We start from the raw sequence: 24,986 nt of genomic DNA, 5'->3' as shown, positions 1-24,986 counted from the left end.
GAGGGTGAATAGGCAAGAGTAATGTAAGTGCCTTTGAACAGAGTATGTTAGTAGGTGCCAGCCAGACGCACTGGTTTGTATCAAGAACTGCAACGCTGTTGGGTTTTTCATGCTCAACAGTTTCCCATGTGTATCAAGAATGGTCCACCACCCAAAGGACATCTAGCCAACTTGACACAACTGTGGGAAGCATTGGAATCAACATGGACCAGAATCCCTGTGGAACATTTGACACCTTGTAGAGTCCATGCCCTGACAAATTGAGGCTGTTCTGAGGGCAAAAGCTCAAGAGGTTGCAACTCAATATAAGAAGCGATCTCAGTGAGATTGAAAGAGGAGTCGCAAAGAAACATAGGGGGTTTAAAAGTTGTGTGTACACACACACACACACACCGTATCCATGATTTCTTTACAGAAATTCATATTCAATGTCTTCTGTACGCAGCACAGTTTCCCAGTCTAAGATGGTAGACCACCAAATGTTAAAGTTGATTATACCAATCACATGGTGAGAGTGTGGTAGTGAGCATACCTGTGCGCTGGCAGTAATGTCTTCCCTGGCTTGTTTGGTCATGCTCCACAGAGCATCGGTTTGGTGTTTCTCACAGGGGTCCAGCAGCCCAGGACCGTCTAAGAGAAAGAACACAAAATCAGTACACACACACACACACTGATTTGTTTAACACTTTGTTGGTTACTACATGATTCCAGATGTGTTATTTCATAGTTTTGATATCTTCACTATTATTCTACACTGTAGAAAATAGTCAATATAAAGAAAAACTCTGGAATGAGTAGGTGTCCAAACGTTTGACTGGTACTGTGTGTGTGTGTGTGAGAGAGAGCGAGCGAGCGAGCGAGAGATATAGATATATATATATATATATCTATATCACACACACATCCTACTGCCCCATTATTTAGATTGTTCCACTCACTGTTTACATACCACCTCTTTGTACAACTTAGTTCATGTTCAGAGCTGTTTACCACTGACAAAGCACATTGTACAGTGCAAACCGCAAGTTTCCCCATGGACCCTGAATGACCAGTGGAAAGCACTAGAGAACAAAGGTGCTCCAGGTGGGTCAAAACAGAGCTATTTTTTACATTTGTAATTTAGCAGACGCTCTTATCCGGAGCGACTTCCAGTAGTGCATACATTTTCGTACTGGTATGTATCAAACCCACAACCCTGCCATTGCAAGCGCCATGCTCTACCAACTGAGCCACATGGGATCAATGTGATGTGGGGGTGATTCCCCCCCCTGGCCTAACAAATAGATGTGGGGTGAACCTGGCCTAACTAATAGATGTGGGGGTGATCCCACCCTGCCTAACTAATAGATGTGGGGTGATCCCCCCCTGGCCTAACTAATAGATGTGGGGTGACCCCCCCCCCCTGGCCTAACTAATAGATGTGGGGTGACCCCCCCCCGGCCTAACTAATAGATGTGGGGTGACCCCCCCCCGGCCTAACTAATAGATGTGGGGTGACCCCCCCCCCCGGCCTAACTAATAGATGTGGGGTGATTCCCCTGCCTAATGAATACTAAAACTCCCTCACCTGGCAGTAGGATGCCAGTAGCGATACATTCCAGGACCCTACGCATGGCTTCCCCTGGGCTGAGGGGCCCTGTGGCACTGCTGATGGCCTTCTCTACCAGCAGCTCCATAGCCTGAACACAGGGAAAGGACACACAAACACACCACGTAAGACACAATTCACACAATCGAAAACATCAATTATCAACTAGCTTCCTTAGAAAAGCTCAACACTGAGACAGAACATCCTCACCCAGGATGGCATCTTGCACCAGGTTGGCACTCGCTGGCAAAGATCCCGTAACACTCTAATGATGATCACACAGGACTGAAGACCATTGGCACGAGCCTGTAGATGCCACACACACACACACCTGTTACAGTACAGTGTTACACAGAGGCTAGCCTGGAGTACTTTGTAGTTAGCCTGAGTCCCAGATCTGTTTGTGCCGTTTGGCCAACTCCATTGCTGTCATCGTCACGATCCGGGACTCCAGCTAGTTTGAAGTGATCCATTGTACATATTGTCTTTACCTGGAACCACTTGGCGTGTCTCAGAGCAGCTAGGTATTCCAGGCACTTGTTCTGGTTCAGAACATCAGCAGGGTCTTTCTCAGGCACCCCTAGAGTAGGAGAGAAAGGACACACTGGCTATTACTGATCGATCACTCATACGACTGTCCAGCAGTGCCACCTACAGTTCTGTTTCACATAGATGTTAATACTGGGCCATAACCCATACAACAGAGAGATATTTAAATATTTAAGTGATTGCACTGGATGTGTTGATTAACAAAAGATGACAAACAGGATAATTCAACAAAATGATTATGTCAGACTGTCTTCCCACAAATCTTTTCCATGGTAAGACGATGTGCCTACAATGCGCCTACAATGCATTCAAGTTGGGAACTCAAGGAATTCTGTTTTGGGACTTGATGTTCTTAATGCATTCATTGCCATGTAATACTATTTATCAATAGACAGACATATTGAACTGAGTAGACATATGGAATGCCAAATGGTAACTTCTCAGTAATTTCACAAGACAAGCTACAGTAAGCAGTACCATGGGGCTTTCTATACTTCCATGTTCCTAGAGACTGTTGTGGCAAAAGTGGTAGACATTACCGCAGGGGTGGACAAACTACAGCCCGTGGGCCGGAACTGGCCAACGAGCCTATTCAATCCTGCCCGATGGAGGTTTGAGTAAAAAATGTGTGCATGTGTGTGGGGTTAAAAAACACACTTCAGGCCACTCGAGCATCTAAAACCAGATAGAAAGTAAGAAGAAATTATAAACGGACATACACTACCGTTCAAAAGTTGTGTCACTTAGAAATGTCCTTGTTTTTGAAAGAAAAGCACATTTTTTGACCATTAAAATAACATCAAATTGATCAGAAATAACCATAAAACTTAATTAAAAAGTACCCGCAAAACACCAGTCTTAACGTCAACAGTGAAGAGGCAACTCCGGGATGCTGACCTTCTAGGCAGAGTTTCTCTGTCCAGTGTTCTTTTGCCCATCTTAATCTTTTCATTGGTCAGTCTGAGATATGGCTTTTTCTTTGCATCTCTGCCTAGAAGGCCAGCATCCCAGAGTCACCTCTTCACTGTTGAGACTGGTGTTTTGCGGGTACTATTTAATGAAGCTGCTAGTTGAGGACTTGTGAAGCGTCTGTTTCTCAAACTAGATAGTCTAATATACTTGTCCTCTTGCTCAGTTGTGCACCGGGGCCTCCTACTCGTACTATTCTGGTTAGAGCCAGATTTCGCTGTTCTGTGAAGGGAGTAGTACACAGCGTTGTACCAGATCTTCAGTTTCTTGGCAATTACTCGCATGGAATAGCCTTCATTTCTCAGAACAAGAATAGACTGACGAGTTTCAGAAGAAAGTGCTTTGTTTCTGGCCATTGAGCCTGTAATCGAACCCACAAATGCTGATGCTCTAGATACTCAACTAGTCTATAGAAGTCCAGTTTTATTGCTTCTTTAAATCAGAACAACAGTTTCCAGCTGTGCTAACATAATTGCAAAAGGGTTTTCTAATGATCAATCAGCCTTTTAAAACGATAAACTTCGATTAGCTAACACAACGTGCCATTGGAACACAGGAGTGATGGTTGCTGATAATGGACCTCTACATCGGCGGTACAGATATACCATTTTTTTTAAATCAGCCATTTCCAGCTACAATTTACAACATTAACAATGTCTACACTGTATTTCTGATCAATTTGCCGTTATTGTAAATGGACAACAAAAAAAGTGTTTCTTTCAAATACAAGGACATTTCTTAGTGACCCAAACTTTTGAACGGTAGTGTATATATTTCAAATAACTGCCATTTTTCAGGCCCGTAAATTGCTTTTGACAAACAATTCGGTCCGTAAAAGAATCTGCGTGTCCCTCCACAAAATTTGGTAATCCCAATGTGGCCCTTCAGCAAAAAACATTGCCCACCCCTGCGTTAGATCCTCTGGTACAGGGGGATATACATGTACATACTGTATGGTTGTCTAGGTCTGCTGATACAGGCAGACACACTGATCAACAAACCCAAACACAACTTAAGCAATGGGAAATATAATTTGTTTTCCAAGTAGTGTATACAGTAATAGAAAAAGGTGAAATCAGCTCAAATAGGTGAGGGAGTGTTTTACATCTCACAATGGTTCTAACAGTGTGCTGCACTGCATCGCAGCCTAATCAATTCATAAATATCGTCCCAAATTTAATAGAGACCATTGTGTGGGGATAGAATTACACTCCAACACCGTGTCAACCAATACTTTGATAATGCCGTTTCAGTTAGCAGGTATGAGAGATGGAAGTGTGGGAAGGTCATGGGACCTTGTGAAATCCCTTAGCATCTATTGACCAATTACATGACAGAAATAGACATGGCGATCAATGGTAACAAAATAAAGTCATTAATTTCAGAAAAGTGTTAAATGCACCCTTAACCCTGGGCATCATCTTCACATAGCTCAGTACTTCCATTGTTGTCATGGTTTCATGGGGCATATCTGGGCATATTTAGAGAAACATACACAAAAACCTTAATGGCATAGAAAGGTCGGAGAGCCCGGCTTTAGATTTCCATATCAGACAAAGTGAAAAACAACTCGACTACTGGTACTACAAATAATGGATAAATTAAAACAAGAGACAGAAACAAAATGGTGAGTCAATTCACTTCATATCATCGGTGTCCGGGATGGGAGAAACAAAAGTATTATTCTATGATATCTACCACATTTGGATGAAATAGTCATTATGTGCTTGGTTAAAAGTCCCATTTGAGTTTTTTTTGGTTCAGCTTGAGGTTTGGGGGACACACAGTGCATTTATTGGACTGAAAGCTTGGCTTCTCTAACCTTTCTCAGCCGCTTTGTCTCCTGCCTTTTCCTCCTTGTCAGGGGCAGGGTCCTCCCTCATCAGTGGCGAGGTTAGAGAGATGGTGACCTGCATTTTTGGCTCCTTGCTCGAAAAAATCACGATGTTGGCTTCCTCAGGGTGAGCCTTCACCTCATACTGATCTTCAGAAAATGGCTGCCGGTTAAAAGGACACTGGATTACTCACTACAGAGGAGGGGGTTATCTTTATGGGCAGGGGAGATTAGTTTGATAGGGCACTGGATTTATGTATTTGGCCCCAGATATTCAAATAATTTCTTAATAGCTGCATTTAGCTTTTAAAAAGGCCAATTTAGATAACCTTGTGCTAGTGGACAAATGCAGAATTATATATATTTTTTTAGACAGTGGTTGTCAATACATGGGCACAAATGTTGTTTTTAATCAATGGCTTTATGTAACCTTAGGGGAGTAAATTTTAACTATAGCCCCACTCTCTCTGTAGGGTTCAGGTGTCATAACCAGGCAGTGGCACTAAAGATCAGTCAAATGCACTACTAATGAAACACTTATTGTAGCAGAACTTCAGGAGGGAGGAAGGAAATACAACACACACAACAGGTTTAATCTACACCTGGGCTCAACGAGTATTTGTTTTCTTTCAAATGCTTTGAACATTTAATTAAACCTGCTTGGAGTGCCAGATGTGCAGAATTTGCACTTGTATTTGATTTGTTTTACCATTTCATTGTTTCCATTGTGCCAGACAAGCTCATAGCTCAATCAAGCGCAGCCAAAGTATTTGAATGAAAACAATTACTTTAAGCCAAATCTGTTTGGTATAGGTCCTCTCCTTAACTGTTTCGTTTTGAATAGCCTTGATGTCCATCTGTATCCACTCTCCTTTAATAATTAATGATACAGTGTGATCTTCCAATTAGTTCCTCCTTCAGTGTTGGTGCCGATTTCTTTCACTTTAGCCCTGATGACAACCTCACGACATGAAGTCAAGCGTTGTAGTTCGTATTTAAAATGATCAGATTTCCTCTGTTGTGACACTTTGCCTAACAAATATGATTGGGGGGGGGGGCTGCTGATAATGGTTGATGTGATTAATATTTCTGGTGTGTAATCCAACTGTATGTAGAAAATCCCACCTCCAACACAGACAGTGGATCCCAAAAGACAGTGATTCCACTAAAGGAAAGCTGTCGGTGGTCTTACCGCCATTTCTTTGGGCAGCTGCTCAGCAATGTCCTTCAGCAGAGAGAGGGTGGGCTTCTTGGCAGCCAGCAGAATGAGCTCCACGTTCCTATCCCCATGGAGCAGCAGGCCCTTGGCCAGGATGCCCACCCTCATCACCCCCTTCAGCATACGGGCCGCCTGGTTGTCTGGTCTATACACCAGGGATCAGAGGACCAGCAGGAATGAGTAAAGAAAAAGCTACAGATCAGGCTACATGCCCATGGCCCACACCACGAGGGATCAGCGTTACAGAACTTTCAAGTATAAATGTGTTGTAGAGAACATTGTGTGAATGATGTAGTGCACTAGTACAGACCCATACAGCTCTTACCCTTTCTCTCCAGCATCAGCCTCTGTAGCAGCCGATGGAGCAGCCGACGGAGCAGCCGACGGAGGCTCTTTCTCCAGCAGGGAGACAGACACCAATTTGAGGGCTCTCTCAGTGTGGGAGACGATCCTCTGCACCGCCTGCAACTCCTCCTCCACAGGGTAGATGGTGGAGTGTTTGGCCATGATGTGACGGTCGTCTGGGGAGTCCGGCCGACGCACAGGCTGCTAAGGGGAAAAGAGAAGAGCTCAATAAAACCAGGTGCCCTCTTAAAACTAGCCACTTCTGGAAACAAACTGAAAAGCTAAAACACCAGTTTTTTTCTCTATTGATCAAGTTCATGTAAATGATTGATTGAATCATTGATTCTCACCAGTAGGGGGGGAACTGGCATGCCGGGCCGGCTCATGAGTGGAGGGGGGGCCATCATGTGCCTCTGCTCCCCCCAGTACAACTGCTCCTCCTCCCTCCTCCTCCAGTACATGTCTTCCTCATAGCGGCTGGCAGAGGACACACATACAGAACAGGATTATTAAATATTCTGACTGGGTAGATTTTTCTGCTGAGATACCCGTCTCTGTCAGGTGAAAATGCTGATCAGGAGATAAGGAAACATCTTTGAGACAGTTAGAAAGCAGTTTGCAAGATTATGCAGGGGGAATGAAGAGAACTTCTTGATCAACAGAAAGCAAATTACAGACTCCTTTTTCAATCTGCGTATTCCCTCAAATCTCAGCTGTCTTGAGTCTGCACAGAACTTTCAGGACCTAGAATCAATGGAGAAACTCAAGTTTTTAATCCTGTATCTATTGGACACATTCACAAAAATAGTTATGGCCTCTAAACCCTCAAGCTGCATAGCGGACCCTATTCCAACTAAACTAATGAAAGGCAGGCCAAGCACCGGAAGTAGCTCTCTGTTGAACATAAATGGCTCCCTATCCTCCGAATGTGTACCGCAAACGACCACCCCTCATCACTGTCAAAAGCACCATAAAATGGCCTCCCGGGTGGCGCTGTGCTAGCTGTGCCACCAGAGACTCTGGGTTCGAGCCCAGGCTCTGTCGCAGCCGGCCGCGACCAGGAGGTCCATGGGGCGACGCACAATTGGCCTAGCGTCGTCCGGGTTAGGGAGGGTTTGGCCGGTAGGGATATCCGTGTCTCGTTGCGCACTAGCGACTCCTGTGGCGGGCCGGGCGCAGTGCACGCTGACCAGGTCGCTAGGTGTACGGTGTTTCCTCCGACACATTGGTGCAGCTGGCTTCCGGGTTGGATGCGTAGCTGTGTTAATGAGCCTACACTTTGTCGTTTCCCCAAGGTGTCTGCAGCATTGTGACGTATTTGTAGGCATATCATTGGCAGATTGACCATAAGAGACTACATTTACCAGGTGCCCGCTTGGTGTCCTCCATCGAAATTATTGCGTAATCTCCAGCTGCGTGTATTTTTCCATTTGCTTCAGAGGAGAAACCCAACTGCCACGAATGATTTATCATTAGGGCTCGTAAGTAAGCACTTCAAGGTAAGGTATTGTATTCGGCGCATGTGACAAATACAATTTGACGATTGAGTGTCCAGTTTTGTGCCCCCTCAGTCTCGTGCAGTGGAGGAGATCTTCGTGGGCTATACTCAGCCTTGTCTCAGGGTAGTAAGTTCGTGGTCTGTTGATATCCCTCTAGTGGTGTGGGGGCTGTGCTTTGGCAAAGTGGGTGGGTTATATCCTGTCTGGTTGGCCCTGTCTGGGGGTATCGTCGGACGGGGCCACAGTGTCCTTCAACCCCCCCATCTCAGCCTCCAGTATCTATGCTGCAATAGTCTAATGTACCTGAGGGCTAGGGTCAGTTTGGTATACAGTGCCTTGCGAAAGTATTCGGCCCCCTTGAACTTTGCGACCTTTTGCCACATTTCAGGCTTCAAACATAAAGATTTAAAACTGTCTTTTTTTGTGAAGAATCAACAACAAGTGGGACACAATCATGAAGTGGAACGACATTGATTGGATATTTCAAACCTTTTTAACAAATCAAAAACTGAAAAATTGGGCGTGCAAAATTATTCAGCCCCTTTACTTTCAGTGCAGCAAACTCTCTCCAGAAGTTCAGTGAGGATCTCTGAATGATCCAATGTTGACCTAAATGACTAATGATGATAAATACAATCCACCTGTGTGTAATCAAGTCTCCGTATTTATGCACCTGCACTGTGATAGTCTCAGAGGTCCGTTAAAAGCGCAGAGAGCATCATGAAGAACAAGGAACACACCAGGCAGGTCCGAGATACTGTTGTGAAGAATTTTAAAGCCGGATTTGGATACAAAAAGATTACCCAAGCTTTAAACATCCCAAGGAGCACTGTGCAAGCGATAATATTGAAATGGAAGGAGTATCAGACCACAGCAAATCTACCAAGACCTGGCCGTTCCTCTAAACTTTCAGCTCATACAAGGAGAAGACTGATCAGAGATGCAGCCAAGAGGCCCATGATCACTCTGGATGGACTGCAGAGATCTACAGCTGAGGGGGGAGACTCTGTCCATAGGACAACAATCAGTCGTATATTGCACAAATCTGGCCTTTATGGAAGAGTGGCAAGAAGAAAGCCATTTCTTAAAGATATCCATAAAAAGTGTTGTTTAAAGTTTGCCACAAGCCACCTGGGAGACACACCAAACATGTGGAAGAAGGTGCTCTGGTCAGATGAAACCAAAATGGAACTTTTTGGCAACAATGCAAAACGTTATGTTTGGCGTAAAACCAACACAGCTCATCACCCTGAACACATCATCCCCACTGTCAAACATGGTGGTGGCAGCATCATGGTTTGGGCCTGCTTTTCTTCAGCAGGGACAGGGAAGATGGTTAAAATTGATGGGAAGATGGATGGAGCCAAATACAGGACCAAATACAGGACCATTCTGGAAGAAAACCTGATGGAGTCTGCAAAAGACCTGAGACTGGGACGGAGATTTGTCTTCCAACAAGACAATGATCCAAAACATAAAGCAAAATCTACAATGGAATGGTTCAAAAATAAACATATCCAGGTGTTAGAATGGCCAAGTCAAAGTCCAGACCTGAATCCAATCGAGAATCTGTGGAAAGAACTGAAAACTGCTGTTCACAAATGCTCTCCATCCAACCTCACTGAGCTCGAGCTGTTTTGCAATGAGGAATGGGAAAAAAATTCAGTCTCTCGATGTGCAAAACTGATAGAGACATACCCCAAGCGACTTACAGCTGTAATCGCAGCAAAAGGTGGCGCTACAAAGTATTAACTTAAGGGGGCTGAATAATTTTGCACGCCCAATTTTTCAGTTTTTGAATTGTTAAAAAAGTTTGAAATATCCAATAAATGTCGTTCCACTTCATGATTGTGTCCCACTTGTTGTTGATTCTTCACAAAAAAATACAGTTTTATATCTTTATGTTTGAAGCCTGAAATGTGGCAAAAGGTCGCAAAGTTCAAGGGGGCCGAATACTTTCGCAAGGCACTGTATATGGTGTAATTGTCCTGTCTTATCTGGTGTCCTGTGTGAATTTAAGTATGCTCCCTCTAATTCTCTCTCTCCCCCCAGAGGACCTGAGCCCTAGGACCATGCCTCAGAACTACCTGCCTGATGACTCCTGGCTGTCCACAGTCCACCTAGCCGTGCTGCTGCTCCAGTTTCAACAGTTCTGCCTGAGGCTATGGAACCCTGACCTGTTCACCGGACGTGCTACCTTGTCCCAGACCTGAGGTTTTCAACTCTCTATCGCACCTGCTGTCTCGACCTCTGAATTCTTTGCTATGAAAAGCCAACTGACATTTACTCCGGAGGTACTGACCTGTTGCACTCTCTAAAACCACTGATTATTATTTGACCCTGCTGGTCATCTATGAACGTTTGAACATCTTGAAGAACAATCTGGCCTTAATGACCATGTACTCTTATAATCTTCACCTGGAACAACCACCCATCAGAGCCTGGTTCCTCTCTAGGTTCCTGCCTTTCTAAGGAGTTTTTCATAGCCACTGTGCTTCTACATATACATTGCTTGCTGTTTGGGTTTTTAGGCTGAGTTTCTGTATAGCACTTTGACATCTGCTGACGTAAAAAGGGCTTTATAAATACATTTGATTTGAGTTCTCATGACGTTAGATGTTGCAGGCATTCTATTAATATATTAGGAGGAAAGGTACTGAAAAGGGGAACAGGCATAATATTATATTACTGAAGAAGGCAGGGGATTCCCCTTTTGGTTGAACCACAGTGTGACAGCGTGGGCTGCAAAACTGCATGGGGAGTTTACCCAGCACCCACAAGTGGGGTTCCCCTGTCTGCCTTCCTCTGGCATCATCAGCAAGAAACATAGGAAGAATGACTAAGCACAGCTCAAACCTTAACCCCAAATGGATGAGGCTAGGATTTGGGGAGGGTAAGCTTGATCCTAGATCTGTGCCTAAGCAAGGGCTCTGACCTCATCTCTGTGTGCCAGCTGCCGTCTGGCTCTGACCTCATCTCCAAGTGCCAGCGCTGCTCGTCATCCCGCTGTCTCTTCAGCACAGCCTTCTGCTTCCTCAGTTTGCCCTCTTGCAGCTTCCTGGCCCGATTACTGGGCTTGATCTCCACCGGCAGCTCTGGGTTCACCTTCTTCTACAGGAGGGGATGGAAGGGATAGTAAACAATGTCAAGAGCTGTCAAACATACATACATAAAATACATACATAACACACACCCAGTGAGTGAGTAGCAGGCTCTCCAACTGAGAGGTCGGCCTATAGCCATCATCCAAATAAATGATTATATGATGTGTCAAGGTATACATAATTCAACAGATGACCAAATTACAAGGGGGCTACAGGACATCAAGCAATGTCTACATCCTGCCTAAATAAATTCTGCCATCTAGTGGTGCTAGTTTTGCAGTGACTTGACATAATGCTTGTACAACAGGGCTCAATGCCTAAGTTGCAGTCAATTAATTTTGGCAGTACAATAAGTGCATTGTAGTACGTAGCTGCTAGCTCTAGAAACAGCTTGCGAAAAGATAATGCATCGTATGTAGTACTTTCTTACCTTGTACTGCAGCCGGTGCCTGCGTCCCTTCAGGTGCATGTCTTTAGCATTGGGGTCATTGAAACTGCATTCACAGAGTTTACAGTGGAAGCGAATTACCTTCCCATCATCATTACGCACCTGAGGATAAAAATGTAAACTTGCATTACAACATACCTTAGTATCTTTAACAACATGGTTAGTGAATCAATTAAATAAACAAGAAATAAATGAACTCCTACCTCCTCCACATAGTCATGTCCTACAGGCTGGACGTCGCCCTGCCTCCCCACTCCATCCCCGTCCTCATCGTCACTCGTTGTCTCACTCTTTGACGCTGTTGCTGACTGCTTGGCTTCATTCTCCTTGGCTACTGGAGGGGTGGCCGGCTTGTTGGCTGTCAAGAGAAAGTCCAAATATTAGTATGGAGCATTTTAGCATTGTAGCTTGAGTCCAAAATTACTGCTTAAATGAAACATTATTGGTTTATTCTGTCAGGACAGATATCATAAGTCCAACTAATAAACACTGATTCCTTGGAAGACTTACCAAGAAGGGTTATTTTGGGTGCGACTGGCTTCTTCACAGGTGCTGGGGCCTTGGTGGCGTTTACGACCACCAGTTTGGGTGGCGCTACCGGAGCAGTTGCCGTAACAATGATAGGGGTTGTCTTCCCAGCTGTCGACGTTGAGATAATTGGAGCATTGTTCACTAAAACAGGCTCAGTTGAAGGTATAGGTTTGCCTAGTTTGGTGTGGAGCTTCACCACCTACACAGGGTTAAGAGGGAGAGAAATAAAACTAAGGCATGCACAATACCAGTATCGCAATATTTAAAACACGAAGGAGAGCAAACTCTTTGGTCCTTTAAAAACCTGCTGTATGTAAAATATTGTGCTATAGCTTGGAAAATAAATACATGTGACTCTGGATGACAACATAATGTTTGTTTCCAACATTAGGGCTGTTTTCCTAAAGAAGTTCAATCTGCTTTGTGTTTAGTTTCCTTGCCATGCTAACGAGTATCGTGATACTAGTATCGTCCCGGCCCTAAATAAAACATCATAATACATTGTGAGGTGGACTCCCTGGAAAACATTGGCAACTGTTACGGAGTGGGCTATACAGGCTAAATAAAATAAAAAGTAACAATAAAATGTATGTCACATAAATGCCTGATTAAAAAGTGTTATACTAAAGACATACCAACTATCACAGAGCTGATCTAGACAAACTAGCTAGCTAAAGAGTGCATCAATTAGCTAGCTAAACGGTGCATCAATTAGCTAGCTAGTTGCCTGATGTTACTCCTCCTGTCAGCGCAGCTGTGCTGACCTTCTGGTGCTTGGCCCCTCGGATATGGGCAGCGTACGCGTCTACGCCAGTGCAGGCAATGTCACATAGTTCACAGCGTAGCTGGGTCTGAATCCCCCGGGGCCCGTTGCTCCCCCCCGCGCTACCAGACTTTAGAGCTGCATCCTTCTTCTTGTGCTTCTGGCCCTCGAGGTGCTCTCGGTACGTCTGCAGAGAAAACAATTCAACAACAGTTAATTAAACTTATCTACAACAGCAAACCTTCAACAAAAAAATTTAACATCCTGTGTTGCTACAGTATGTCTCCTCTTAGGCACTTTGCTTAACTGTTGTATGTTAAAATACTGTACATTCATTTGAGTCTAAAGTGCTTATGTCCATTGCCGACAAATAACCTGTCCCTCATAACGCATCATCCACAAAGCGCCGCTACCTGCGGTCCAGCACAGCTGATCTTGCAGATGTCGCAGTAGTGCAGCTGGGGTTGCTTGGGCGGTGCTTTCGGCTTCTGAAGCTTGTTCTGGTGGAACATGGGCTTCTTGTAGGCGTTGACCGTGGGAGCAGCCACCATGTTGCTGCCCGCATTGCTCCAGGAGGAGCTGGTGAGCTGCTTGGGAGGCGGATGGGACTGCTGGGGGGGCGGCTGGGGCTGAGGAGGTGGTAGCTGGGCAGGCTGGTAGTATGAGGGGGTGGAAGTGTAGCCACTTGAATCATAAGTAGAGTAGCCGACGCCTGAGAGGTAAAAAATAAAATAAAATAAAAAAGGAGAGAGAGTTGAGACGGGGAAGAAGGGTGGGGGTGGGGGGGTCACACTGTAAAAACATACACTGCGACAAATAAATATATTTCACAAAGGTTGATTCTTGGCTGTGTGGGGATATGTTCTTGTTCTTGCCAGAGTAAGTGCCAGCTGTGGAGCTGAAGGACGAGCAGGGGGTGTAAGACGAGATAGGGGGCTGCTGTACACTGGTGGACACTGGGTAGATGTTGTAGCTGGTGGACGCTGAGCTGGCAGGGGCCAGAGGCTTTAAAGTTGTGACATGCCTCTGTGGTGGTGGCGGCTGGCTGTATACTGTGCTGACTGGACTGTAGCCACTCTTCACGCCTACAGGGAAGGAAACCATCACAGAGTGTTGTTTAACAGGCTTGGTTCCAATTCAACAATATTCAATACACTTGCTTTTGTAGTACACCAGCAGCCAAGTTATTTTGCACAGTGTAGGTGTTTAAATGAATAGTGTATAACACAGTAATAACGATGTACTGTCAGACGAGAGAACATTTCAAATGAATAATTGGCTTTTGTATTAGAGTGTTATGACAATTTATGTGTGATTATGCGTGGGAAGAAGGTTGGCATTGACTCACCTGTCTGGTAGTAAGCGTCTGTTGGTGTACGATGGGCTGGAGCTATACTAGTCTGGTAGTATTGCTTAGTCTCATAACTAGTGGCTGCAGGCAGGCGTCCGTAACTGTAGTTATCCTGAAAGGTTGTTTTACAGCATGTGAACATGGATGGCAGAAAAGTGTAAATAGTAAGCAAAATAGATTGTGACTTTAACAATCTAAAATTCTCCCCATGTACTTGAATTTATATACAATAGCTCAGTGGTCACCAACCTTTTCTGAGTCAAGCAAGCCGAGATCTACCGCACAGATTTTTAAAACACGACTTAACTGTAACATTAACCTAATAGAAACGGTTCTGTAGGAATGAGGTTTGTGTAGTAGGCCTAATAAATTATCACATCATATTGGCTATATGCATGGTCTGCCAATATTGTTCTTCTTAGACCATATACTTCAAAAGTCGAGCTTTGATAACAAAATAGATCACTTGGTGTAGCACTTGTTACGCACAGCGGAGAATCAATTTTAATCATTTGCTTCTTTATTTTACTGGACTGATGGTACCTGCATCTGATGGTCATGGTGCTTTCAAGACAACTGGGAACTCGGGAATAAAAAGGAGGTCAATGATCTTTAGATTGGAAAGTCGGAGTTCTAGAAAGAGGCCCAAGTTCCGACTTGGAATTCTGAGTTGGATGACCGTTCAAAGCGATTTTTCCCCAGTCGGTGAGACTGACCAGAGTGAGGGCACACCGTCTCCACCTGATGGCGAAACTCGAGTCGCACCGCGTCTGCCTCATGCATAAATTCATGTTGTTCCTATGACCAGAGAAAGTGAAATATTCCTCGATATTAAAATATAGACAACGAGCTGCTGCTAATAATAATATTAATAATCAAAACGCAGGGCTAGCTACACGTGTGCACCTACTGCTAATAGCGCAACACACAAAAAAGGAGCACAAGCCTTTATCGTTGGCTTTTCTACAGACATTTTTGGTGATCTACTAGGAATTCCTTGACGCTCGACCAGTCGATCGTGATCGCCCACTGCAGGAATGGAATTGTGACTTACCGTTTCAGTGTATATCGGTAGCTGGTATGTCTGTGGGGTGGTGGTGGGTTGGGGCGTGGGGTCCGGCTGCCGGTAGCCATAGTCTGGGGGGGTAGCGTGGGTCTGGTAGGCCACCGGGTAGGCAGAGGCAACGGGCCTGGCTGGTTGTGCAGGGGCAGGGGCATAGGAGGCAGTCACTGCATGGGCCACGGCAGGGGCCGGCTGGACATTGTAGCTGGCTGTGGTGGGATGGGCATAGGCTGGTGGAGGCTGAACGCTGTGGGGACAGAGACAAGATGGAGGGAAGAATGAGGTACATGAAAGAAGGTAAGGAACTTGTCTGTCAGGCCTACATTAAAATTGGTTAAAGAAAATGGTGAAAAATAAAGTATACCAGTTGAATTTAAGAACCAAAAAAGTACAGCTGCACCATACAGGTTGCAAAAAGAGATTTGATGTGCGGATTCCATGGCACAAGGTTTATGAACTGACAAAAACTCTGCCTAGCTCTGTAGATTTTGCTGTTTAGAGAATCATTAGATCACTTGTTTTGATACTGCCCATATGTAGCTTTGTTTTGGTCGCTGGTAAAGGAACGGCTGAAGAATTGCAACATTTACCCGGATATCTGCAAATAGCACTCCTGGGTGACTTGAAAAGCCATAGGTCAATTGATCAATAATACTCTCAGTAAAAATGTTAATCTTTAATTTACAATCTGTAGAAATAGAAATTCTATGAGAATAGAAAGTGAAACATTACAGCACAGTTGAAAAAATATATGGCAATTAGAAATCAAAACTGGAAGGTTTTCAGAGATAGATGGGAGGGGTTGAGGGTAGCTGAAGGGTGGGACTAAAAACAAATTTAAAAAGATACCCAATGTAAAATATTCAGTGTCCGTAAAATGTATATAGTATGTATAAGCATAAGTGTTGTTGTCCATTAGTTTACTCCACACACACTGCCTTCGGAAAGTTCAGACCCTTTGTCTTTTTCCAGTCAGGTTACAGCCTTATTCTAAAATGTATTAAATTGTTCCCCCCACCCCCCCCACTCAATCTAGACACAATGCCCCATAACGAACAAAGCAAAAACAGGTTTTTAGAAATGTTTTCTAATTTATTAAAAGAAACAGAAATATCACATTGACATAAGTATTCAGACCCTTTACTCTGTACTTTGTTGAAGCACCTTTGACAGTGATTACAGCCCCGAGTCTTCCTGGGTATGATGCTACAAGCTTGGCAAACCTGTATTTGGGGATTTTCTTAAATTTTTCTCTGCATTTCCTCTCAAGCATGGTCAGGTTGTATGGGGTGCCGCACAGCTATTTTCAGGTCTCCCTAGAGATGTATGATTTGGTTCAAGTCCGGGCTCTTGCTGGGCCCCTCAAGAACATTCAGAGACTTGTCCCCGAAGCCACTCCTGCGTTTTCTTGGCTGTGTGATAAGGGTCATTGTCCTGTTGGAAGGTGAAGCTTCACCCCAGTCGGAGGTCCTGAGCACTAGGAGCAGGTTTTCATCAAGGATCTCTGTACTTTGCTCCATTCATCTTTGCCTCTATCCTGACTAATCTCCCAAATCGCTGAAAAACATCCCAACAGCATGATGCTGCAACCACCATGCGTCACCTTAGGGATGGTGCCAGGTTTCCTCCAGATGTGATGCTTGGCATTCAGACCAAAGAGTTCAATCTTGGTTTCATCAGACCAGAGAATCTTGTTTCTCATGGTCAGAGTCCTTTGGGTGCCTTTTGGCAAACTACAAGTGGAGCTGTCATTTGCTGTTTATTGAGGTGTGGCTTCCGTCTGGCCACGATACCATAAAGACCTGATTGGCGGAGTGCTGCAGAGATTGTTGTCCTTCTGGAAGGTTCTCCCATCTCCACAGAGGAACTCTAGAGCTCTGTCAGAATGACCATCAGGTTCTTGTGTCACCTCCCTGAGTCTTGGTGGTTCCAAACTTCTTCCATTTCGGAATGATGGAGGCCACTGTGTTCCCAGATCTGTGCCTCGACACAATCCTGTCTCAGAGCTCGATACACGTGTGTGTGTGTGTAGCAACAGTCAAAAGTTTGGACAGAGCTACTCATTCAAGGGTTTTTCTTTATTTTTTACTATTTTCTACATTGTATAATAATAGTAAAAGACATCAAAACTATAAAATAACATATATGGAATCGTGTAGTAACCAAATCAAAATACACTGCTCAAAAAAATAAAGGGAACACTAAAATAACACATCCTAGATCTGAATGAAATATTCTTATTAAATACTTTTTTCTTTACATAGTTGAATGTGCTGACAACAAAATCACACAAAAATTATCAATGGAAATCAAATTTATCAACCCATGGAGGTCTGGATTTGGAGTCACACTCAAAATGAAAGTGGAAAACCACACTACAGGCTGATCCAACTTTGATGTAATGTCCTTAAAACAAGTCAAAATTAGGCTCAGTAGTGTGTGTGGCCTCCACGTGCCTGTATGACCTCCCTACAACGCCTGGGCATGCTCCTGATGAGGTGGCGGATGGTCTCCTGAGGGATCTCCTCCCAGACCTGAACTAAAGCATCTGCCAACTCCTAGACAGTCTGTGGTGCAACGTGGCGTTGGTGGATGGAGCGAGACATGATGTCCCAGATGTGCTCAATTGGATTCAGGTCTGGGGAAAGGGCGGCCCAGTCCATAGCATCAATGCCTTCCTCTTGCAGGAACTGCTGACACACTCCAGCCACATGAGGTCTAGCATTGTCTTGCATTAGGAGGAACCCAGGGCCAACCGCACCAGCATATGGTCTCACAAGGGGTCTGAGGATCTCATCTCGGTACCTAATGGCAGTCAGGCTACCTCTGGCGAGCACATGGAGGGCTGTGCGGCCCCCCAAAAGAAATGCCGCCCCACACCATGACTGACCCACCGCCAAACCGGTCATGCTGGAGGATGTTGCAGGCAGCAGAACCTTCTCCACGGCATCTCCAGACTCTGTCACATGTGCTCAGTGTGAACTTGCTTTCATCTGTGAAGAGCACAGGGCGCCAGTGGCGAATTTGCCAATCTTGGAGTTCTCTGGCAAATGCCAAACGTCCTGCACGGTGTTGGGCTGTACGCACAACCCCCACCTGTGGACGTCGGTCCCTCATATACCACCCTCATGGAGTCTGTTTCTGACCGTTTGAGCAGACACATGCACATTTGTTGCCTGCTGGAGGTCATTTTGCAGGGCTCTGGCAGTGCTCCTCCTGCTCCTCCTTGCACAAAGGCGGAGGTAGCGGTCCTGCTGCTGGGTTGTTGCCCTCCTACGGCCTCCTCCACGTCTCCTGATGTACTGGCCTGTCTCCTGGTAGCGCCTCCATGCTCTGGACACTACGCTGACAGACACAGCAAACCTTCTTGCCACAGCTCGCATTGATGTGCCATCCTGGATGAGCTGCACTACATGAGCCACTTGTGTGGGTTGTAGACTCCGTCACATGCTACCACTAGAGTGAAAGCACCGCCAGCATTCAAAAGTGACCAAAACATCAGCCAGGAAGCATAGGAACTGAGAAGTGGTCTGTGGTCACCACCTGCAGAACCACTCCTTTATTGGGAGTGTCTTGCTAATTGCCTATAATTTCCACCTGTTGTCTATTCCATTTGCACAACAGCATGTGAAATGTATTGTCAATCAGTGTTGCTTCCTAAGTGGACAGTTTGATTTCACAGAAGTGTGATTGACTTGGAGTTACATTGTGTTGTTTAAGTGTTCCCTTTATTTTTTTTGAGCAGTGTATATATTTTATATTTGAGATTAGGGCTTGGCGATATGGCCAAAATCTCATATCCCTATATAGGTCATTTCATATCCCGATAATGATACCTATCACGATATGGCACATTTTCTGTAAATTCAATGAATAAATATTTTATATAAAATGACCACATGTAAAGGCCCATTTCTTAATACATTTTGAATTATACTCAACAAATAAAAGGTACTTACTCATATTTGATTATTTCTCCTTTTATTTAGGACCTTTGAGCAAATTTTCAATTAAGCATTTAACAAAATATATGAATGTATAAAATCTAAAAAAAGGTAAATAGAAAACACTTCAACTGTAGTTGCAAACAAAATAAATATAGGCCTAAAAAATATATATATTTTTGGGGGCTTGCCTGTTTTGAATGTTATTTTGGCATTAATACGTGTCACATATCAATTTGCATTTGGTACCTTGGGTCGAGTGTTAGCACCAACTCATGAAACCCCCGTTTCTCAACCGTGTAAATTTGGGCCATGTCTTTGCAGATGTAAGTTGTAATGGCAGCTGTTGTTATCTCCTTCCATCTTCGTGATTCTTTGCCATATGGTGTGCCGTGGGTAAAAGCCTGAGTCGTGGGTTTGTTTTGAGCACTCTACTGTACATTTTTGCATCTCATCCGTAGACTCGCATACTGTTTCACATCATTCTTGCGTAGGTGGTAAAATAGGTTAGTGATGTTTGAACCGATTGTCGGGACCGTTCTGCGGCATATTTTGCAGAGGACGGTTTTCTGGTCCGTGTCAAACTTTTCATACCTAAACCACGTCCATGCGACCGAAGTAGCCCCTCTTTTAGGTACGAGCTCCGTGCTCTGTGTCACGTTCACGCTCCTCCATGTTTGTTTGTGTTGCAAATTCCCTTTTACATGGCACGTGTGGAAGAACGCAAAACGTTGCCCAAAATATTGCCGTAAAGAATGTGATTTGCGACACAACGAAATAAACAATAGAGCATATGACACTATAGAGGTTTTTCTATCGTCACATGATGTACAGTCATATCGCCCAGCCGTATTTGAGATTCTTCAAAGTAGCCACCTTTGCCTTGATGACAGTTTTGCACACTCTTGGCATTCTCTCAACCAGCTTCATGAGGTAGTCACCTGGAATGGATTGTAATTAACAGGTGTGCCTTGTTAAAAGTTCATTTGTGGAATTTCTTTCCTTCTTAATGTGTTTGAGCCAATCAGTTGTGTAACTAAAAACCCTTGAATGAGTAGGTGTGCATACTTTTGACTGGTACCAATTACATTGATAGAACCCACAATGTATCTGCAATATTAAAGCTGATCTACTCATATATATATATATATATATATATATATATAGCTCAACAATGGTCAGCACTGTCCAAAAAGCAGGGCAGTGTGTGCTGTAGGCAAATGCATGATGTTTAATAGATGGCCTATCTCTGGCCATCTATTAAACATCATCATGCATTTGCCTACAGCACACACTGCCCTGTTTTTAGACAGTGCTGGCCATTGTTGAGCCACCTATCTACTGAAACATCAGTCCGTTTTAAAAAATGACTCAAGGAGGAGTACTGAAATAAGAAATCACCACCCACAATAAAAGCAATACTGCAGACTACAGCACTCTACATTTAACATTTAAAGAATGGAAAATCTATTTTCTGCAGAACATGCAATGCCAAAAGGATGACCATGCAAACATAAAGCAACAGCCCTATCATTATAATGTATTTTGATGCTAACAGACCGCCTTTCTAAAATCATCTTTGTCAGCATTTTGTCTGGAATAACCACAATTTGTTTAATGAGGGACAAGGAAAGATCAAAGTAATGGATTATGGGGGGAATAAATACAAATGAAATCTGTGAAAAAGTTTAGGCTGTTCCTCACTCGTACTGTACTGGTATACAACGGCACAAGGCAGCAGACATTGCAAAATGGAACTGACCAAAGAAAGCAATGTTCCTATAAAAGGAGAATGCAGTGACATCACAGTCAAGTGAGCCTGATTTATTTAATCAACTGAGAATCTACTGAGAGTGACAGCTGTAGAATGAGCTGGCAACTAGCAGCTCTAGGCTGCCATGTAAACATCAGGGAATAGTGTAAAAAAAAAAAAACCTATGGTGATAGTTAAAAACAAGGCAACAGTAAACATGTTGTCCCCCACAAATGATGCAGCCCCCCCCCCCGGGCCAATTGAGAAATTGCATGTGACTAACATTTCAGGTAATTACTATAGCTCCCATCTTGGGTCAATCAGTGTCATTTTAGTAAATGCCGGGCCTCTATGGCAAGACGCAACATTCAACCAAGTTTGGACAAAATCGGCCAGCACAGTGTGATGAACTACTATTGTATGGAAGAAAAAAATAACTAAAGTCCCTTCACCGATTTCATCATGTGGGACAACAAAGTATTCTAACTAGTGATGCACCAATGTGATGCACATTTTTGGCCAGTACCGACTTCCAACATTTTCCTTGCCAAAAAATACGATACCGATACTTAAAATATTTGCGACCTTTTAACTATTTAATTGTACAAGAATGCTTAACACACACACACGGATGCAGCTGTCTAAGGCACCGCATTTCAGTGCAAGAGGCGTCACTACAGTCCCTGGTTCGATTCCAGGCTGTATCACATCTGGCCGTGATTGGGAGTCCCATTAGGGCGGCGCACAATTGGCCCAGCATTGTCTGGTTTTGGCCGGTGTAGGCAGTCATTGCAAATAAGAATTAGTTCTTAACTGACTTTCCTAGTTAAATTAAGGTTACCCACACAGACACCAACCACACTGACCAAAAAGTTATTTTATTGGCATTTACACATGTCCCCATTACCAGTAAAACATAATCAAAACCTATTTCCTTCACTTACTTGCTGTGCTGTTTCATTGTTCAGTCGTTTCATTCTCAACCAGGATTTCTATGGAACGCCGTTTGGGTCTTTGCGTGTCAAAAAATATACTGTTTAACACTATTTGACTTGTCAAATAAGTTTGTAGACCAAACAGGACCTGAATATGACTGCACGTCACATAATAATTTAACGCCTTCATTCATTTTGTACGTAGTTATTACACAACCACTAGTATTTCATGTTACAACGAATTATAGATAAATATGCTAGGATGCCGGTAAAGTAGTCTAGCTGGTCATAAAAAAAAAAACTTAGCTAGCTCATGGATGCAAACAATGTTCTTCCACAAAAAGATAGCAAAACGACATCTGTTTCAGTAGCTATAGTTAGCTAGCTAACTATATAGCTAGGTGTCATCTAAATAACCCTAATTTAGAAGACAATTCTTATTTCATTAATGGTGGTCGGACCCATCTATGTGAAACTAGCCACAATACTGGCCTTCAAAATAAAAGTATTGCACAATTCTACTAATTTGCATCACTGTCAATGACATACTTTAATTTTGAAGGAAAACTGCAAATACCACTACTGTGCCTGTCTTCACAACACATAACCCCGTCTGGTTGAGCCTCACTAGCCAGATGAAGCTAGCTGGCTGCTTATAACATTAGCTTTGGGCAACAGGGTTAAGTAGCTGGCTAGCTATTTATTTTCATGAACTGAAGTTCAATTTCAATAGGCGAACAACAGTACTTACAAGGACTCCTAAATCATTGCTAAGAATAATGAAAATGAATGCAGTTTCTACTGGTCATTGTTTTCAGGCTGGTTGTATTGGTGCAAACTAGGTAACGTAGGCTAACCCCATTCTGTACAAATGGGCGCAACCGCGACATTCAAACGAGGCTGCAAAGAAAACTAATGGGACTGTAGCGACTGTGTTGACATCAACATTTGGGGTGTGGACTACGTTTCTATGCAAGCGTTGATTGACATAGTAATGGCTCTATAGTATTGGAGAAAAAAAACTGCCCCCCCCCCCCCCGACGTTGTACGTTACATCGTGACGTGTCATGACGTAACGTACAGCACTCATAAAGCAACTAATTCTGTCTTACAGCCTCTCTCCACCAGATGTAGCACTTCTCTCACCGTTTAAAAACAAGAAAGGGACAGGGTAAGGGGGGGGGGGATACCTAGTCATTTTTTGCGTCATCACTGCAAGCTATCATGACTCTCAAAAGCCGCTGTCTACTTCTGAAGATCAGGTTTTTAGGGTGGTGCTAAAGTGATTCAAATTTGACACAAACCTTCAAATAGGTATGTAATGGCACATTATATAAACTCTTTATAGCGTTTTATTTACATTTTAGAGGCAATAAGGTGATAAGTTGGACAGATCAAGTGAAAAAAGCCGTTTCCCCAAACGACATCCCTCCTTCTCACTATCATGCCATAGGTTTAGCTTCCCCACCCGCCATTTAAAAATGTTTAAAAACGACGGAGCTCATTGCCTTCTTGAATCATGCAGAGATAGGCATCATGAAGGTCACGTCCTTGATTTTGTTGGAAAAGGGGAGAAATTGTGCTTTACATTGGTATTGACATTACAGTTGATCTGGAAGCGTTACGTTTTTTTGGGCGCTAAAATAAGGTCAATTGTACAGACCAGCACAATGTACAAAAGTGAGTGAGTTTACGTCACCAAGCTAAAGCTTGCTACACCAGAAGATGTGGTCGAGCAAACAATGCTTTATTACCAACCCGGTATTGTAAATACATCGTTTGTGGCCTGTGTTTGCTGACTTTTTTGTACAGCTTTATCAGTGCTACTGTATATTTTTTTGACACGCAAAGACCCAAACGGCGTTCCATAGTATGTACAGTGGGGTAAAAAAGTATTTAGTCAGCCACCAATTGTGCAAGTTCTCCAACTTAAAAAGATGAGAGGCCTGTAATTTTCATCATAGGTACACTTCAACTATGACAGACAAAATGAGAAAAAAAAATCCAGAAAATCACATTGTAGAATTTTTAATTAGGTTATTTGCAAATTATGGTGGAAAATAAGTATTTGGTCAATAACAAAAGTTTCTCACTACTTTGTTATATACCCTTTGTTGGCAATGACAGAGGTCAAACGTTTTCTGTAAGTCTTCACGCCGTGGAGAACGTTCTGCTGCCTGCAACATCCTCCAGCATGACCGGTTTGGCGGTAGGTCAGTCATGGTGTGGTGTGGCATTTCTTTGTGCCAATTCAAGACAATGCTAGACCTCATGTGGCTGGAGTGTGTCAGCAGTTCCTGCAAGAGGAAAGCATTGATGCTATGGACTGGCCCGCCCGTTCCCCAGACCTGAATCCAATTGAGCACATCTGGGACATCATTTCTCGCTCCATCCAGACCTCCATGGGTTGATCAATTTGATTTCCATTGATCATTTTTGTGTGATTTTGCTGTCAGCACATTCAACTATGTAAAGAAAAAAGTATTTAATAAGAATATTTCATTCATTCAGATCTAGGATGTGTGATTTTAGTGTTCCCTTAATTTTTTTGAGCAGTGTAATGATTTTAAGAAAGGCATTGGTGTTTATGGTTAGGTAAACATTGGTGCAACGACAGTGCTTTTTTCACAAATGCGCTTGTTAAATTATCACCCGTTTGGCAAAGTAGGCCTTGATTCGATGATAAATTAACAGGCACCGCATTGATTATATGCAATGCAGGACAAGCTAGATAAACTAGTAATATCATCAACCATGTGTAGTTAACTAGTGATTATGTTAAGATTGATTGTTTTTTATAAGATAAGTTTAATGCTAGCTAGAAACTTACCTTGGCTCCTTGCTGCACTCGCATAACAGGTAGTCAGCCTGCCACGCAGTCTCCTAGTGGAATGCAATGTAATCGGCCATAATCGGTGTCCAAAAATGCTGATTACCGAATGTTATTAAAACCTGAAATCGGCGCTAATTAAAATCGGCCATTCCGATTAAAATTGGTCGACCTCTACTTTCAAATGACTGCTTGACATGTTGACTACTCAAACAGCAGACATTGTGGGTCTATAAGTACCTAGGTGTCTGGCTAGACTGT

The 24,986-nt window shown here is 43.6% G+C and overlaps 1 protein-coding gene across 4 annotated transcripts in view; it reads right to left on the bottom strand.

Moving 5' to 3' along the window:
* The window catches only part of LOC109889173 (zinc finger RNA-binding protein), a 29,432-nt gene that overhangs the window by 2,093 nt on the left and 2,353 nt on the right, over positions 1 to 24,986 (bottom strand). The window contains exons 2-18 of one of the 4 annotated variants that reach the window (XM_020480397.2): positions 15,255 to 15,510; positions 14,198 to 14,312; positions 13,725 to 13,934; positions 13,263 to 13,561; positions 12,851 to 13,036; positions 12,066 to 12,285; positions 11,759 to 11,913; positions 11,538 to 11,657; positions 10,939 to 11,114; positions 6,855 to 6,981; positions 6,485 to 6,708; positions 6,133 to 6,304; positions 4,929 to 5,103; positions 2,080 to 2,168; positions 1,799 to 1,894; positions 1,568 to 1,679; positions 533 to 630 (exon numbers count right to left, since the gene is read on the bottom strand). In XM_020480397.2, coding sequence (XP_020335986.1) covers positions 533 to 630; positions 1,568 to 1,679; positions 1,799 to 1,894; positions 2,080 to 2,168; positions 4,929 to 5,103; positions 6,133 to 6,304; positions 6,485 to 6,708; positions 6,855 to 6,981; positions 10,939 to 11,114; positions 11,538 to 11,657; positions 11,759 to 11,913; positions 12,066 to 12,285; positions 12,851 to 13,036; positions 13,263 to 13,561; positions 13,725 to 13,934; positions 14,198 to 14,312; positions 15,255 to 15,510 — 2,830 coding nt within the window. The remainder of the gene's footprint in view (positions 1 to 532; positions 631 to 1,567; positions 1,680 to 1,798; positions 1,895 to 2,079; positions 2,169 to 4,928; positions 5,104 to 6,132; positions 6,305 to 6,484; positions 6,709 to 6,854; positions 6,982 to 10,938; positions 11,115 to 11,537; positions 11,658 to 11,758; positions 11,914 to 12,065; positions 12,286 to 12,850; positions 13,037 to 13,262; positions 13,562 to 13,724; positions 13,935 to 14,197; positions 14,313 to 15,254; positions 15,511 to 24,986) is intronic. The other 3 variants (XM_031822570.1, XM_020480398.2, XM_031822571.1) reach the window with 3 other exon arrangements.

The sequence above is a fragment of the Oncorhynchus kisutch genome, linkage group LG4 (assembly GCF_002021735.2).
Source record: "Oncorhynchus kisutch isolate 150728-3 linkage group LG4, Okis_V2, whole genome shotgun sequence".
NCBI lineage: Eukaryota > Metazoa > Chordata > Actinopteri > Salmoniformes > Salmonidae > Oncorhynchus > Oncorhynchus kisutch.
This window is presented reverse-complemented; position numbering and strand designations above follow the sequence as displayed.